The sequence below is a fragment of the Hyaena hyaena genome, unplaced genomic scaffold (genome assembly GCF_003009895.1).
Source record: "Hyaena hyaena isolate Hyena2069 unplaced genomic scaffold, ASM300989v1 scaffold_812, whole genome shotgun sequence".
Taxonomy (NCBI): Eukaryota; Metazoa; Chordata; class Mammalia; order Carnivora; family Hyaenidae; genus Hyaena; species Hyaena hyaena.
Window position 1 is genome coordinate 835,135 of NW_024081443.1, and position 16,310 is coordinate 851,444.

Here is a 16,310-nt window from a genome sequence, read left to right on the forward strand (position 1 = left end):
AAAAAAAGGGCTAAAATTGAAAGCAAAACAAAACAAAAATCCATATGTAATGATTCCACATAGTACATTTTGTCTTTTCCAATACCTTTCTCCAAAATGGGGAAGGCTAGGGACTTTTTTTTCCTCCCCTTTGAAAATCTCTTGCTTGTTCCTCATCAGAAAGGGGGCATGGGAGAATGATGCTATCACAATCTGTCAGTAGGTCCTCCAGGAGAATATTCCAGATGCTCCCTTACAACCTCTTATAGGGAAACTATTAAATGTAGTACTGATAGATTTGTACACATGTAGGAATATTAAATAGCTCTCGCTAAATTATATTGTTTACAACAATAGGATTTACTTTAAAAGCTCTGTTCTCCTAGAAACTTTGAGCTTTCTATTATTATTTTTTAGAATTCTCTTCCTAAATACCCTTTCTCTCACTGCTCCATGGAGTAGTATACGCTATGCATAGAGTTAGGCTCAGTGGCTAATACTTTGCCACTTGAAATTCCTACTAATACTAAAGAAGGCAACAAAAAGTAGGTAAAAGGAAAAAGCAGGCTGCTAACATGACATGTCTACTTCAACATTTCTTAATGTTACAGGTTAAAGAAAGCAGGATCTGAAGTACTTACTTTTTACCGAGATATTTTGAAATGGACTTTTTAGAGTCACTCACCATCTTACAGAAGTTCAAGTAAAGCTGTAACTTTTGAGTACCCTTTGTTTATTCGTGGAACAGTAAAGACAGCAATGCAGGCTTGACTGGGTTTGCTCAGAGTAGTCGCTGGTGCAGTGGCCCTTGTTCATTCCCTTGCCCAGGATTAAGCAAGATTTGTCCCATGTAAGAGTGAGGACTTCTGTTTCTCACTTAATTTTTTTTTTAATCTTAATCTTTCACTTCTGCAGTTTTGCAGACAACTGACCTAGATACTGTTCAAAGGCCAAGGAACTCTTTCTATTGTTCGTGTGTGTTTTGTGTTTGGAAAACGTGTGAGTCCTACACTAGAGCTTCAAAAAACAATCTGTTACTTTTTGGAAGTAATTATTAAACTTGGAGATGGCTTCAGACCATTTTTTTCAAATTCATAAACAATAATTCACTTCTTCAGAAAGAGATGAATTTGACTATGATATGTATAACACAATGAAAGAACTCTCTTTCTAACTTGCCTTTTTTGGAAACTGTCTACTTCCTCTTCTCCAACCCAACCCCCTTTATTCAAACAGACCAAAGAAGAAAGAGAAATTTCTGAGAAAGTTATATTTTTGCAGCAAGAAAGCCCTCCATTCCTTGAGTCTCAGGTAAAAAACAAACATAAAGGAATTTCCCAAAAGGGAATTCTCTTCAAATTTCAGTGTCATTAGTTTTTCTTTTCCTTTTTAAATCTACTTTGCTTAAAACTAAGGTATGTATATCATTTTTGCTTAGATTCTGGGGAGGGGGAAAAGGAACTTTCTTACGATTTTAGTTATCAGCAATCATTCTTTATGGCTTTTGCGACTAGGTGACTATATTATGCTTTCTAATGATATTATTGGGACTTCTTACTATCTGCATTACCCATAGAGTGATACTAATTTAGATGAACTTGACTGATTTTGAAAGTTCTGAACTTTTATTGGTTTTCCCACTAGCCGAGTATGATAAAGAAAATGCAGGAAGGAGACTCTGCGGGCTCTGTGGTTACCTCTCGTCAAATCATTTTCCAGAAAACTGTCCCATCGACCCTAGAGGTTATGTTTCAATTCATTTCATTTAATCCAGCACCAACATGTAGGCTGATCTGTATTTTTTTTCTCCTTAAGGCACACATATTTCTAGATTCAAGTTTTCAGAGTAAGACAAACAGCGAAGTAGGAGACACTGTAGTTTAACATGTAAGCCAAGGTGCTCGTCTCCCCTGGTTTGGTTTCCCTTTCCTTTGTGACCTCTTAAGACTAGTCAACTGCCTGGACTCCTCCTCTTAGCCTTCTCAGACACCAGTCTCTTTGCTCTCATTTCTTCTGTCGTATTGGAACTAAGACTAAGGAAAGTGGCCAAGAAACCACTCACACCATGAACTTTGGTTGTAAATACGATTGGGCCACCATGACCTATTTGTAAGAGGCTCCAACAATGCCCCCAACTGTAGTGCCTTGACTACAAGCACACTCAGTATTTATTGCATAGTAAGTGCTATGGGAGATTTGGTCTCCTGTATAAGAAACTATAGTTTACAAACATGAAATATGATATTCACAGAAATTTGTGGAATGCTGGCAAGTTTTTTATGAAAACAGCAGATATGAAGTACAGTGTTCTAGTTACCATGGAAAACTGTCTTTGTGTGTCCACACAAGCGAAATAACTCGTACAACACCTTCACTAACATCATTTAATCTTGAAATATGAAATAATTAGACGTTTAACATAAGGTCCGATATATTCTTGCAAAAATCTACCACCAAGTTATGTTCCTATTTAAAGAAACCTGAAATTGCAACTCTATGTGCAGACTGCATTCCAAGTCGAAGGTTAGAGTTTCTAAGTTTTGGATAAGAAGAGATTAACAACCAGAATTACTAGATAATAGCACCAGCCCTATGCAGTCACATCACAGCGTAGCTTTTGCCCCGGTTTCTTGAAGGATTCTTATTTTGGAAATGAGACCATCAGCATTTCTAATTTAGCTTTTATATTTCAAATATAGGGCACAGAGGATTGGGTTATTGTAGACAAAGTACCCACTGAGGTAGTTGATGGTGATTCGAAAAAGATTGTGACTTACAAGGTGGTGACCGTGAGCAGTAGAACCGGTGACATCCCTGCCGATCTGTTAAGATATGGTGCCATTGAAATGCAGAGCTTCGAAGACTTGGCCCGAGAAATGCAATTGAAAGGAGAAAGCAAACAGAAAATATACACGCTAGGAAAATCCTACGACACCGTATCAGGCAAGATCGTAACCATGACCGGAAAGGTCAAGGAAGGGGAGAAGGCAGTACAGCCCTGCGGTCTGGAAGCCCTTCAGAAAGCAGACAGAGGGTTGGCAGAGTCCATGAAGATCATCCCGGTCACAGCCGATTACGAGGTCCTGGACGTTGTCCCCGATGAGAAATCCAGGAGAGGACCCGAGGTGCACACCCCCAAGCGGAAACTGTCCGAATCCCTGGCTCCCATCAAGGAGGCCGATTCCCGGCGGCCGAGCCCCGAAGACGACGAGCTCCAGAGGGCCCCGGGGCTGGGCCGGGACGCAGCGGCCCAGGGCGGCCCGGAGGGCGCGCGCCCGGCCAGGACGGAGCCAGCGCCGGAGGGCGAGGTCTTGAAAGTGGGGCTCTTTGGTCCCAGGCGGAAGAGCCTGTCCGAGTGGAGATACTCGCAGGAGCCGGCCTTCACCGTGGCCACTGCTCATTACGTTACCGAGTCCGCCTCATCCCGAGTTGTGGTAACCAGTGCCTTTCCTTTGGGCCACCGTTTCAGATTCCAGCATGACGTTTTTTTGAGGCAGCGCCCTTCCACCCTAAACTTTTCCGTTCCTCTCGCTGTTTGGCTTTTCGTTGAGAGCAGCCAACCCAAGCTTTTTAAGTTTTGTCATGGTTTAGATCAACACCGCAGTCCAGCGTAAGCGTTACAACACTTTGCGTTTTGTTTCCAGCTCCCCGATCCCGAGATGTGGTAGTGCTGCTGCGGCTTGCAATGAAGGGAAAATGGTCTGCTTAAACCAGCACCGCCCATGTCCTAATAACTCTCTCTGCTTTACCAAACCAGAGCTCATGGTCGCCTCAATTTGCTATTTTATTTCCCATTCTTTTCTGTTTCCCAACTTTGGTAGATTCCCTCCTCCTTCCTCCCACCTCCTTCCTTCCTCCCTTACAGTTTTGTCTAACCGGCTGTGAATGTGAATGTGCCCGCCTGTGTTCCTGTCTCTGTGTTTGACTGTCCGTTTCTTTGTTCACCCAGACTAAACAGTCTTCTGCCGAAAAGCTCATGGATGGCTCTGAAATCTTCAGTTTATTAGACTCTGCGAGAAAACCAACAGAATTCATAGGAGGGGTTACTTCTACTTCTCAAAGCTGGGTTCAGGTGGCCAATTGCTTCCTCCTTGGTGTTCCTGGCTCTGCTCCTCTGCCTTTCTTTATGCCTCTTGGCTGTGTGCGAGCGTGCGCGTGTGTGTTGCATCCCAGCTGCTTTGCCTTAAACACCTCCGAGGTGTCTTCGGTTATTTTCAATTGTGCCTGCCCGGCATAGCTGTCCTGTGCCTGTAGTTCCACCGTGAGAACATACCTCAGATGTTCCAGAAGCAATCAGGTTGAGAAACTGTGATCGCGTTTAACTTTAAGCATTTGATGCCTTCTGTTGGGTCTAAGAAAGCTGCCACAATCCGTGGGGGTGGGCTACAGCACTTTTGTTTTGTCTTAATTGCATTTTATACTGCATCCCGTTTCTTTTGTGGCTCTCCAGATGTAGCACAGGCTCGGGGTGGGGTGTGTGTGTGTGTGTGTGTGTGTGTGTGTGTGTGTGTGTGTGTCGGGTCGGGGGCGCACATCAGAGGTGCTAGTGGGAGGAATGAAAGCCAATTCATATTTTCTGTAAGCGTTTCTAGTCATGAGCACTTGATGCCGGCTTTAGGCGGCCTGGTGAGTGGCTGCTTTTATTTTTGGGTTTTTGACCCTTGGTTTATGGAAAGCCCCACTGACACTGCAATCTCTTCCATGCAGAAAACAGAAACCAAGACAGAGCCCAGCAAAACAGAGGTGGAAGCAAGCCAGCAGCCCCAGCCACTTAGCACCGAGAAGGTTGTGCAGGAAACCGTGTTGGTGGAGGAAAGACATGTCATGAATGTGCATGCGAGTGGGGATGCTTCTTACACGGCTGGAGAGGATGTGGATGCTGCGGCACAGGCAGCATCTGCTGATGCTTCTGGCTTGAAAGGGAAGGAGGGCTCTGCCCTGACAAAGGGGGCTAAAGAGGAAAAGGGGGAGGTGGCCGGTACAGCTGTCCTCGAACAGGAAGGAACGGCCACTGCTTCCCATGAGTCAGAGGAGGAGCAGAGTGCAGCCGTCCACGTTTCTGAAACTTGCGAACAAAAACCTCATTTCGAGGTAACTAGTAGTTGATATTACTTTCAGCACGAATGTAAAACTGATATGTATGGGAGTCCCTGAAATTTAGTTAAGCATAAAGGTGGAAGGAGCTAAGCTGAATTTTTTACCTTTTCCAAGTGCAGTTTGTTCTCCTCTTATTTCCCTCTTGCACGGCAATCTCAGGGGCCTCCATGCTGGTTTCCATCTTTGGGATCATTTTCACACACATTTGATGATTATTGATAATGTGCAGTTCCAGGAAATGGTTTCTACCTTTGCTGTAACTACTGTAATTGGCAGTAAACCTGGGCAGTGCATGGCCAGCCAAGAGAATAGAGCATTTGATAAATTTCCTTTTTTGATCAGGGTACTTACCCAGAGACCATGCTTGCCCCGGTACCAAATGCCAGAACTTTGTTTATCTCTCTGACATTCCTGAAGTATAATATGCTGTTGGAGGCAGTTAATGTCTTAGTATCCATTCCTCCTTTCTAAGAAGCTATTAAACAGAAGGCTGATTTATTATTTTTGATTTATGCAGTAGAGGAGGGGGGACATAAAAATCCTGTTTTAAACATCTCCTTCAAAATGCTTTCCTTTACCTGGAACATCCCACGGGAAAAAAATGTAATTCTGAAAGATTGGCATCTGGTGTCTGCTTCATTCCTCAGTGTACCCTCCCCATGTAGTACATGAACGTTTATTTCATACTAACCTGTGCTTATTCATATCCACCAAGAGAGAGGGCGGGGGGGGAAACGAAAATTATGCCTTTGTGCGAACTGTAACAGCCACTCTTCCTACTTCCCGTTGGTACAGTCGTCAACTGTGAAGACAGAAACCATCAGTTTTGGCAGCGTTTCACCAGGAGGAGTAAAGCTAGAAATTTCTACCAAGGAAGTGCCGGTAGTTCACACAGAAACAAAAACCATAACGTATGAGTCATCACAGGTAAGGCCGCCTGTAGAGACTGGAGCCCCGGCACCTTGTTTTGGCCCTTTACTGGCTTACTGCATTTGAGTAGAAGCACACGACACTTACCTAGCCGAGCTGTGTCTGTCAGGAGCAATAATGGTAATAAGCATAACTTTATTACCAAGCAAAAAAGCCTCAGGTGACTTTAAGCAGGTCTTCATATATCCCAAAACGGAGAACAAGGCTCAGGCACCTATTTCCATAGCCACGGATCAGGAAAAATAGTTCAGGCAGACACGACTCACCATTCTGAAGTCCAAGTTTCTTAACGATGGTTCACTCTGGCTGCACTGGGTTGCGCCGTACGCGTAGCCAGAGCTCCCGTGTGCTGACTGAACGGCACGGCAGGTGTGGGAGAGAAGCCCGTCATTGTAATGCCCTGACCTAACACAGCAAACGTCCGGAGGGTAAGTGTTTGAGTGTGGTATCCGTTCCTCTGCTCACGCAGGTCGATCCTGCTGCCGATCTGGAGCCAGGTGTGCTAATGAGCGCTCAGACGATCACATCTGAAACCACCAGCACCACGACCACCACCCACATCACCAAAGTAAGTGGGGTGGGAACAGATAAAAGGAAGGCAGTCACACAGCACTTTTTCCTGGTTGAGCTGCACAGGCCCAGAGTTCTGTGACCATCAGGAAGCCCACGTTAGAGCCCTCTCACGCCCCTCTCTGGGACAGTTGTCCTTATGTGCCAGTCTCTGTTTAGGAATGTGCATTCTAATACCCTTTGCTTAACATAGAAGTCCAGTGCTTAGCACATGGTAGATGTTCTAGAAGTACTGACCAGCCCCACCCAGAGAACTGCATTCCGGGCTCATTTCTTTTTTTTTCTTTTTCTTTTATAGTTTATTGTCAAGTTGGTTTCCGTATAACACCCAGTGCTCATCCCAACAAGTGCCCTCCTCCATGCCCATCACCTCCCTTCCCTTCTCCCCCTCCCCCATCAGCCCTCAGTTTGTTCTCAGTATTCAAGAGTCTCTCATGGTTTGCCTTCTTCCCTCTCCCTATTTTTCCCCTTCCCCTCCCCCATGGTCCTCCGTTAAGTTTCTCCTATATCACATGTGAGTGAAAACATGGTATCTGTCCTTCTCTGCCTGACTTATTTCGCTCAGCATAACACCCTCAAGTTCCATCCATGTTGCTACACATGGCCAGATTTCATTGTTTCTCATTGCCATGTAGTATTCCATTGTATAAATATACCACATCTTCTTGATGCATTCATCAGTTGATGGACGCTTGGGCTCTTTCCATGTTTTGGCTATTGTGGAGAGTGCTGCTGTGAACATTGGGGTACATGTGCCCCTGTGCATCAGCACTCCTGTATCCCTTGGGTGAATTCCTAGCAGTGCTATTGCTGGGTCATAGGGGAGTACTGTTGTTAATTTTTTGAGGAACCTCCACATTGTTTTCCAGAGGGGCTGCACCAGTTTACATTTCCACCAACAGTGTAGGAGGGTGCCGGGCTCACTTCTGAAATTAACAGTTTTAAGTAATTGCCAAAGAATTGTTTCAGTTCTTAATGAATGATGTTATTTAAAACTCCGTTAGCATTTTCTGCCAATTCCCCATTGAACAGTGACTGTTTCTCCGAGTGGGTCAATTTATGACACTTTTCTGTCCCTCGCAGACTGTGAAAGGAGGCATTTCAGAGACCAGGATTGAGAAGCGAATAGTCATCACAGGAGATGCGGACATTGACCATGATCAGGTAGTGTGCGCAAGAGGGTAAAAACCCTGGGCCGAGAAACGGAGGGATCAGCCTTACCCTTCCCAGTGCTGTCCTTCTAGTCCATCATGCGGTCTAAACTGTTTTCGGAATTAACTTTCCAATATGCAGCATACAATTCCTTTTGCAGTCATTGTACCTCATTTGTAAATGGCGTAGATAGATCTAGCTCGTAAGTCTCCACCTCGCTACTGATCATGCATGTTCCACCCCCTTTTTGTCTTTGCCCTTCTGTGACTTCCTGGGGATAGGCTCTGGCTCAGGCAATTAAAGAGGCCAAAGAGCAGCACCCTGACATGTCAGTGACCAAAGTAGTGGTCCATAAAGAGACCGAGATCACACCAGAGGATGGAGAGGATTGACCCCAGGTAAGAGGCGACGCTGATTCTCTAGACTTGGCCTCGGCTGGCATGTGGCATGGGACACTTCCCCCTCTCCTTCCCCTGCCGCCGCCTCTATCTTTCTTCTCACTGGCATTTTGCAGGGCTACTCACCAAAGGGATGGAGAGTTGGTTTCCGGGTGCTGGTTTGTTTCAGATTTGGGGGCTCCATACTGTGGACATTTTGCATACTCTGCCAGTTAGAGGATCAAGAAAGAAGCAGTCTCTGCTTGCATGCCCTCACTGGTGTTTCCTTTTTCATCCATGCCCTGCACTCTTCATGATCCAAATTTGAAAGTTCAGATTTGATTTCACCGGCCATGAGGCCTAATCAGAACTAAGGCCGTTTCATACTGAAAGGTACAATTTGTGTGTTCCAGATACTCGGGAAATAAACTGTACCCCTTTCTTCTTTGGACAGCACCCTTACCCCATTCATCGTAAGCTTCCTCTGCAGCTGTGTTTGGTTTATGCTACTGTTCATGCTCTTGTTTTTGCTTTGTTTCTTCATTTGAAACCCAGGCACCCACTTCCATGTCAGATGTCTTACATTTTCTGTATTCTTTGGGATGATTTTTTCGCTGCTTAGTACAGCATCATGTCTCAGGAGGAGGCAAAAATGCAGTCCTGTGGTCCTGCTTTTCTGCAGAACCTGTGTGCATGCCTTTTCAGTGGCTCTTTGGCTCGCATCATGAGCAGATAACATCTTGTGTGTGTGCACAGACAGGTTATACATACTAACCTGCTGCGCAAGGATCCCCGGGCCCCGAGCATCCCCAGAGGGTTTTGAATGCCGAATGCAACAGTTGCACTACTTGCACACTTGCTTGCGTGATAGAAGTCTCTCGAACCCTTTACGTGCATAAGCGAAATAAGGAGGTCTCTACCACTGCTGTCAGGCATATGGATTGATGAGTGGCCTCTCAAAGGACAAAATGCAAAAGTCACTTATTATGTTCAAATAAATAATATAATTGGGAAGACAGAGCAGAAAAAGCTTTCTTGGGGGCGTCTGGGTGGCTCATTTGGTTGAGCGCCCGACTTCGGCTCAGGTCATGATCTCACAGTTCGTGGGTTCGAGCCCCGTGTCAGGCTCTGTGCTGATAGCTAGCTCAGAACCTGGAGCCTGTTTCAAATTCTGTGTCTCCATCTCTCTCTGACCCTCCCCTGCCCATGCTGTCTCTCAGAAATAAATAAAAACAATTTAAAAAAATTTTTTTAAAAACAAGAGAAAAGAAAAAGGTTTCCTTCAGTGAGCTTCCACCATGTGGGTGATGTTGTAGTTATTTAAGAGAATCCATGTCAGTGACTTACGCTGGTATTTTACAGTATCTTGACAAAAAGTTCATTTCATAACCTCAAGATACTTTTTTTGTGGCCTTCATCAGAGGAAGACTCTCGGGTGTTTTCCAACGAGTAACTGATCAAATCTCTTTCCTACAGGACTAACTTAGCCTGCACATGAATCCAGTCATGCAAACCATTAGGAAAACCAGAGCCTATATGGAGTTCCCTCTTCTAACCCAACTGACTCGTATCTGCCCATGGAAAATTTCAATCCGGAAGAACTGACCTTGACCATTAATAAAGATACTGGCAGAGAGATCTTCCCATAATAAAGCAATCCGAATCAGCATCACGAAACTGATATTGCATGAAGCAACGATAAAATTACAAAAAGAGTAGCATTTTTAATTTCCACCAAGTGTCTAAGTTTTCAGCTATACCTGCACGTTCATAACCAACAGTATAAACCGTGATCTCATGTAACACATAAACAATCCATGCCTTTCATAGTTTATCAAAGTCTCAACAAAATTGCAGTTTCTTAGGTGACAGATCTTTTGTTTACAGACAGGTGAAGATGACTCTAAAATGCTAGAAGCTGTCTACGTCCAATGTGTCAGGTTTATTCCAGATTAGATGTGCCAATAACCGCGTTTCTTCAGTAAACAACTTGGATCTTGTACTTGTTTCCCTTGGTTTTATTCCTCTCGCCCGCACACAGCAACGACTCCCGATCGTCCGGAAATATTTAATGCTTACAATCCTGCTTTGTGTGTCTGATTTAATCCGTTACAAGGTAGTACTGATTTTAGCATATTAATGTGAAATTTCTTCCTCGTTCACTTTGGTCTGCGTCCAATCTGGAAAGCTTCCGAGAGTTTCCCTGACAAGTCCTAAGTATGTAAATTGTCATTATTTGGGGGAAGAAAACCTCCATTTTTGTTAGTTTACAACATTATGAAATTGCACTCCAGAAAAACCTATCGGGCTTCGGTTGCTTTGTTTTCTTTCTTCGTTCCTTCTTCCTCATGTTTTCTTAAGTTGATTTTTTTTTTCTTTTACTTGAAAAAAAGTGTTTTATTTCCAAATCTGGTCCATATTTACAATCTAGTTCAGAGCCAAGCCTTAAATTGTACAGAATTTCCACTGTAATTAAAGTATTTAGTGTTTAGTTATAAATAGCCTTCAAAAAGATCTATTCTCCATTATATTGTCAACTGCATCACTCAGCCCATGGTGAATGTATGTTTCTGCATAGCAAAATAAAAATGGTAAATGCATTTAAAGCTCTAAATTCTCTGCGTGTAATAATTGCAGTATTGCGTGTATCTAGCCAAGAGGTAGCATTTGCATGACTTCAAAGCCTGCTCCAAGTACATCTAGATACCACACAATCTCATTTTCAAAATTTTAAGTTTTTACCTTTTTTATAAGAAAAGAGGGTCTCCTATAAACCCCGGTGTTTCTGGGTGCTTTTAATCTACCAGAGAGACCCCTCCCTCTCTCAAATCCACGCCATAGCTGAACAGATGAGCTGGGGCATTCTAGAAGGGCCCATGCAGTGTGTTCCCACAGTTCATCCACGTCAAACCCCTTCATGCCAGGGTCTGAGAATAAGACTTTTATTACGAACTGCCGATCTAACACCCAAATCCACTTGCTGGCGTACACTTGTGTCACACTTTACCTAACCTGCTGATTTTTTTCAAAAACTCTTTAATTAAAAAAATATATTTCCCCCTGGAAATTGTTAGATTTGACCACATATCTTGGTCTTAGGGGGGAATCAGATTCTTATTTATCTGTGAAGAAGTTATCCATTTGTCCTGATTGTCAATACTACATATTCATTTTAGGAGCATCATTTTGTGTTTGAAACCAATGAAAAAATGTGTTGAGGACCATACACAAAAATAAAATGGATTAAAGACCTAAATGTGAGACCTGAAACCATAAAAATCCAAAAGAGAACACAGGCAGTAATTTCTCTGACATACCGGCAATAGCAACATTTTTCTAGACAGTTCTCCTAAGGCAAGGGAAACAACAGCAACAATAAACTATTGGAATTGCATCAAAGTGCTTCTGCATGGCGAAGGAAACAACAAAACTAAAAGACAACCTACTGAATGGGAGAAGATATTTGCAAATGACATATCTGATAAAGGGTTAGTATCCAAAATATATAAAGAACCTATACAAATCAACAGCAAAAAAAAAAAAAAATCCACTTAAAAAATGGGCAGAAGACATGAACAGACATTTCTCCAAAGACATACAGATGGTCAAAAGGCACATGAAAGGAAGTTCAGCATCACTCCACCAGAGAAATGCAAATCAAAATTACAATGAAATATCACCTCACCCCTGTCAGAATGGCTAAACACAAGAAATAAGTGTCGGTGACAATGTGGAAAAAAGGAACCTTCATGCACTGCTGGTGGGAATGCAAATTGGTGCAGCCATTGTGGAAGACAATATGGAAGTTCCTCAGATATTAAAAATAGAATTGCTCTTATCCAGGAATCAACACTACTGAATATTTACCTAAAGAATACAGAAACACTAATTTGCAAGTATACACCCTTATGATTATTGCAGGATTATTTATAATAGCCACATTATGGAAGTAGCCCAAGTGCCCACCAATAGATGAATGGGTAAAGATTGTGTGTGTGTGTGTGTGTGTGTATGTGTGTGTATATGTGTGTGTATATATATATATATATATATATATATACACACATACACACACAATGGAATATTACCCAGCCACAAAAAAGAATGGAATCATGCCATTTGCAACAACATGGTTGGAGCTAGAGGGCATAATGCTAAGTGAAATAAGAGAAAAATATGATTTCACCCATATGTGGGATTTAAGAAACAAATGAACAAAGGAAAAAGCAAAACCAAAAGCCAGACTCCTAGCTATAGAAAACAAGCAGAGGGTTCCCAGAGGGGATGTGAGGTGGGTAGGTGAGATAGGTGAAGAGGAGTAAGAGTTCACTTTTCATGATGAGCCCTGAGTAATGTATAGAATTGCTGAATCACTAACAACACTGTATGTGAATTATACTGGAATTTAAAAATGTAAGAATGTAAAAATGTAATTTTAATTTTTTATTTAAGTGTACACAACATAACATTGTTAGTTTCAGGTGTACAACATAATCATTCAATATTTGTATATGTTGTGATCACCATAAGTCTAGTTAACATACATCACCATTAATGGTTACAAATTTTTCTTGTGATGAGACCTTTTAAGATTTACTATTTTAGCAACTTCCAGATATTCAATACAGTATTAACAGTAGTCACCACACTGTCCGTGTTCACTGTTTAAAACCAAACCTAGTGTTTTCATGGTTCTCTGTCCCCAGCCATACGTGCTTATTCATTTTCGTAAAATTATATATTATCAAGGTTTCTTTTCCTTCTGTTATGCTCCTCATAATTTTTCTAGCCTGCATCATTATTTGGGGATTCCAAAATCACTCCTACATTTTGGGGTATTTATGACAGCAGTGCCGGATGGCCACTTATAAAATCAGTATCTGCTTTTATTGCTTCATAACAAATTACCACACAATTAGCTTAAAAGAATGCATAATTATTATCTCTCAGTTTCTATGGTTCAGCGGTCTGGCCATGGTTTTACTGGCTCCTCTAAAAGGCTGCAGTCAAGGTGTCAGCCAGGGCCGGGGTCTCCTCTGCTAGCTCAACTGGGAAGGATTCACTTCCAAGCTCTCTACGGTTGTTTGCAGAATTCATTTTCCTTTGGCTGTAGGACCCTCGGAAGCTTGCTTTTTTTCAAAACCAGCAATGAAGGAGGAGACTCTAAAGTGTCTGCTAGCAAGATAATTTTCCGTAACGTAACATAATCAAGGGAGTGGCTTTTCTTTACTTCTGCCATGTCCTGTTGATTAGAAGCAAGTCACAAGGTTCTGTTGACAGCACCAAGAAATTTAAAATTTAAATTCACTAACATTCCCTAACTCAACAGTGTTAAAGCTAGATGCTGCTAATGTATACAATTGGCTTATGCTCATTGCTAAACTCTCAGGTAATCTCAGAACATTTTTCCATTACTGCCAATACAGAAAAATGTAGCAATGCATTAGGTGTGGAGAAGACCCTGGAGATCACACTTTCTGAAACTGAAGAATTCCACCTCGTTAGCAATTTCCCCCACAAAAAAGAAACACTTTGCTTCTCAAAGATGCAGTGTGTAAGAAAACGAGCATCTATGGTTCTCTCAAATGAGCAGAAAAATAAATTGCAAGCCTAAAGGCAATATGGTGCAGCCATTGGTAACCTGCATCTCCATGCTGATCTCGCAGAGATCTGAAGAAACATCAGTTACAGAATTGCCAGACTTAGAACAATCCATAGGATCCTTTCTCTGGAGTCAGAGAGTGAATTGCTGAGTCCAGATGGTAACTTTCCTTTAGGCAAAATGCCCCCTGCTTTCCATTCAGTGCAGCTCAGGTGGAGCTTAGCCTGGGTGGCGAGTCCTCAGCCTGTGTGGACATCTTCCTCTCCTGCCTTAGTGCTGAGATTCGCGGATGGACGTGCACTGATAGTGACAGGTCCACTGCCCCAGCAAGAGGGCTGAGGGCGGTGCCAGCAGCGTGGGAATTCCACGCAGTTTCACTCTCCCAGGGGAATTGTCCATGTTCTTTGTACTCCTTCCAAATTCCACAGACCACCACGTCCCTTCTTCCTGGGCATAGTGTGTTAGATCACACACCTTGTAGAACTATTCAGTCCACCGCCTCCCCCCCCCCTTTTTTTTTTTTTTTACAATTACTGTAATCCATTTCCTCAGTTTTGCTGACTTCTTTCCAGCACATCTATTACTGTCAACCCCAGCCATTTTAAAAACACTAACGTGGACTCTGGAACATGGATCCAGAATTGCTTCTGAATTACAAAGGAAGGTTATATGTACCTTCCATTAAAAGCTTTTTTATCGTTCTCACTACAGTAAATTAACCAGTGTCAGAAGCATCTGTCTTGGATTGCCATCAAGGTGGCCTTATGTTTTAATGAGCATTTACTCTTTGAGTGAAATTGGATTATTGCATTTAAAAAAACTATTTTGTGGCAGGCCATTGGTGCATGTAAAATTGTATTCTCAAAAAGACATTTCATTTTGACAAATGGTTTTTATCAGAGCTGATTAACTCTGAAGAAGGGTAAGAAAAGGAGCTAATGCTTTCCCCCCAGTGTAGTTGCTAACACACGCCCACACAATGGCTTGTCATGTTTCTATGAGATAAATGTAATCTTTTAAGAGATTGGCCAGGTTCTTGTTTTACAAGTTTAAGGAAGAGCTTATCAGCCAAGATAGTATATGGATTTTGTTTTTGTTTTTTTGAAGAGAGAGAGTGAGTGAGAGAGAGCAGGGGAGGGGCGGATGGAGAAGGGGAGAGAGAATCTTAAGCAGGCTCTGCACCCAGCATAGAGCTTGGACATGGCGCTTGATCTCATGATCCTGAGATCATGACCTGAGCCAAAAACAAGAGTCAGACACTTAAACGACTGAGCTACCCAGGCGCCCCTGTGCGGATTTTCATAGTGCCCTATGCAACAAGAAGGAGCTAGAATATTTTTTGGCTGAATTTCAGGCTTACTTATTCCCTTTGAATAATACTGAAGTCAAAATGATCTCTGAAGACAAGCAATGACAAAGAAATGCACATTTTTAACACAGTATAATTTTCCAACAATCAGTTGGCCAAAGCATCCTCTTAATTCCAAGCCTGGTTGAGGATGCAAAGCAAAAGCCGCTTGTGGTGGAAGTGGAAGTTGCTGATTTGTCTGGAGTAGGATCAATAAGACATATTCCTAAATTTTTTGCAAAGATGTTGACCCAGCAAATCCACTTGGGATTTTTCCTAAATAAGACACAGAGTTGTACAGGAAGTAATGTACGAGGAGGATGTTTATTTAGCTCCGTGTTGCTCATAAAAATGAAAGTTTTAACAGTAAATAGCAGTAGGAAATTTGTAAGTAAATAATGGAAACGACATAAGATAGAATACTGTGCAACCACCCAAAATTGTAAAATACTGACCTTATGGAGGAAATAATCCTAATATGTTAATTAGTGTAAAACTGGATAAAACAGTTTAAGCAGGTAAAAATGTTTACTCACAAAAAATGCATAGAGCTGTACAAAATGGTAGCAGTGATTTCCTGTCTCTGATGGCAGAATGTATAATGATTTTCTTTCTTCCCTGTGCTGTTCTATTTTTCTAGTTTCATTGAGTGTCTTAAAACCAATATTATATACATGTTTTTAAGTTTATGAAGTAATACCAATAATTTTATTTACAGCCTGAGAATAATGGAGAGTGAACCATACATAAATGAGAAGGAAGCTGGAAAAGTGACGTTTCCCTGGAACTTCAAAGCCATTATTACAATCGCCAAATGTTACAAATGCCTTTGTTAACTACTGACTTCTTTAGTCACGTTCTAATTAGAATGGTGATAGATGAGTTTCTATTACAGAGAATGAGGTTATTTATAGTAACACCCGATGCTGGATCTTTCCAAATGAATAAGCCTTGCCTTGAATGCACATTAGCAGTTTAGGCAGCATATTTGCTTTTGAAGGGTAGTAGTTAGTAAACCGTAAAAGTAATTTTCCGTGTTTCCACAGTATAATTGAAAGATCATGCTTCTTTCGGTTTGCTTAACCTTTGCTTCCCTCTGCATAAAGCCCCCTGTCACTACCCCCATCTTTAAATAAATATGAACTCAAAAACTAGATAAATCAAAAGACTGGACTCAGCAATCTTGTGCCCTGTCACTAATTTTGTCACCAACAGCCAGTGACTTAAACATTGAGCCTGAGTTTACTCATAGTTA

At 42.2% G+C, this 16,310-nt stretch overlaps 1 protein-coding gene across 13 annotated transcripts in view; it reads left to right on the forward strand.

The window, feature by feature from the left end:
- Positions 1-10,711, forward strand: part of EPB41L3 (erythrocyte membrane protein band 4.1 like 3) — a 146,979-nt gene extending 136,268 nt beyond the window's left edge. For 6 of the 13 annotated variants that reach the window (XM_039219348.1, XM_039219349.1, XM_039219353.1 and 3 more), the window contains 6 exons: positions 4,687-5,070; positions 5,872-6,003; positions 6,476-6,574; positions 7,660-7,740; positions 8,010-8,126; positions 9,582-10,711. In XM_039219348.1, the coding sequence (XP_039075279.1) occupies positions 4,687-5,070; positions 5,872-6,003; positions 6,476-6,574; positions 7,660-7,740; positions 8,010-8,120 (807 nt within the window). In that variant the 3' untranslated portion in view covers positions 8,121-8,126; positions 9,582-10,711. Of the gene's footprint in view, positions 1-1,215; positions 1,291-1,623; positions 1,723-3,928; positions 4,052-4,686; positions 5,071-5,871; positions 6,004-6,475; positions 6,575-7,659; positions 7,741-8,009; positions 8,127-9,581 lie in introns of all 13 variants that reach the window. The other 7 variants (XM_039219343.1, XM_039219344.1, XM_039219352.1 and 4 more) reach the window with 2 other exon arrangements.
- The last annotated feature ends 5,599 nt before the right edge of the window (positions 10,712-16,310 follow it).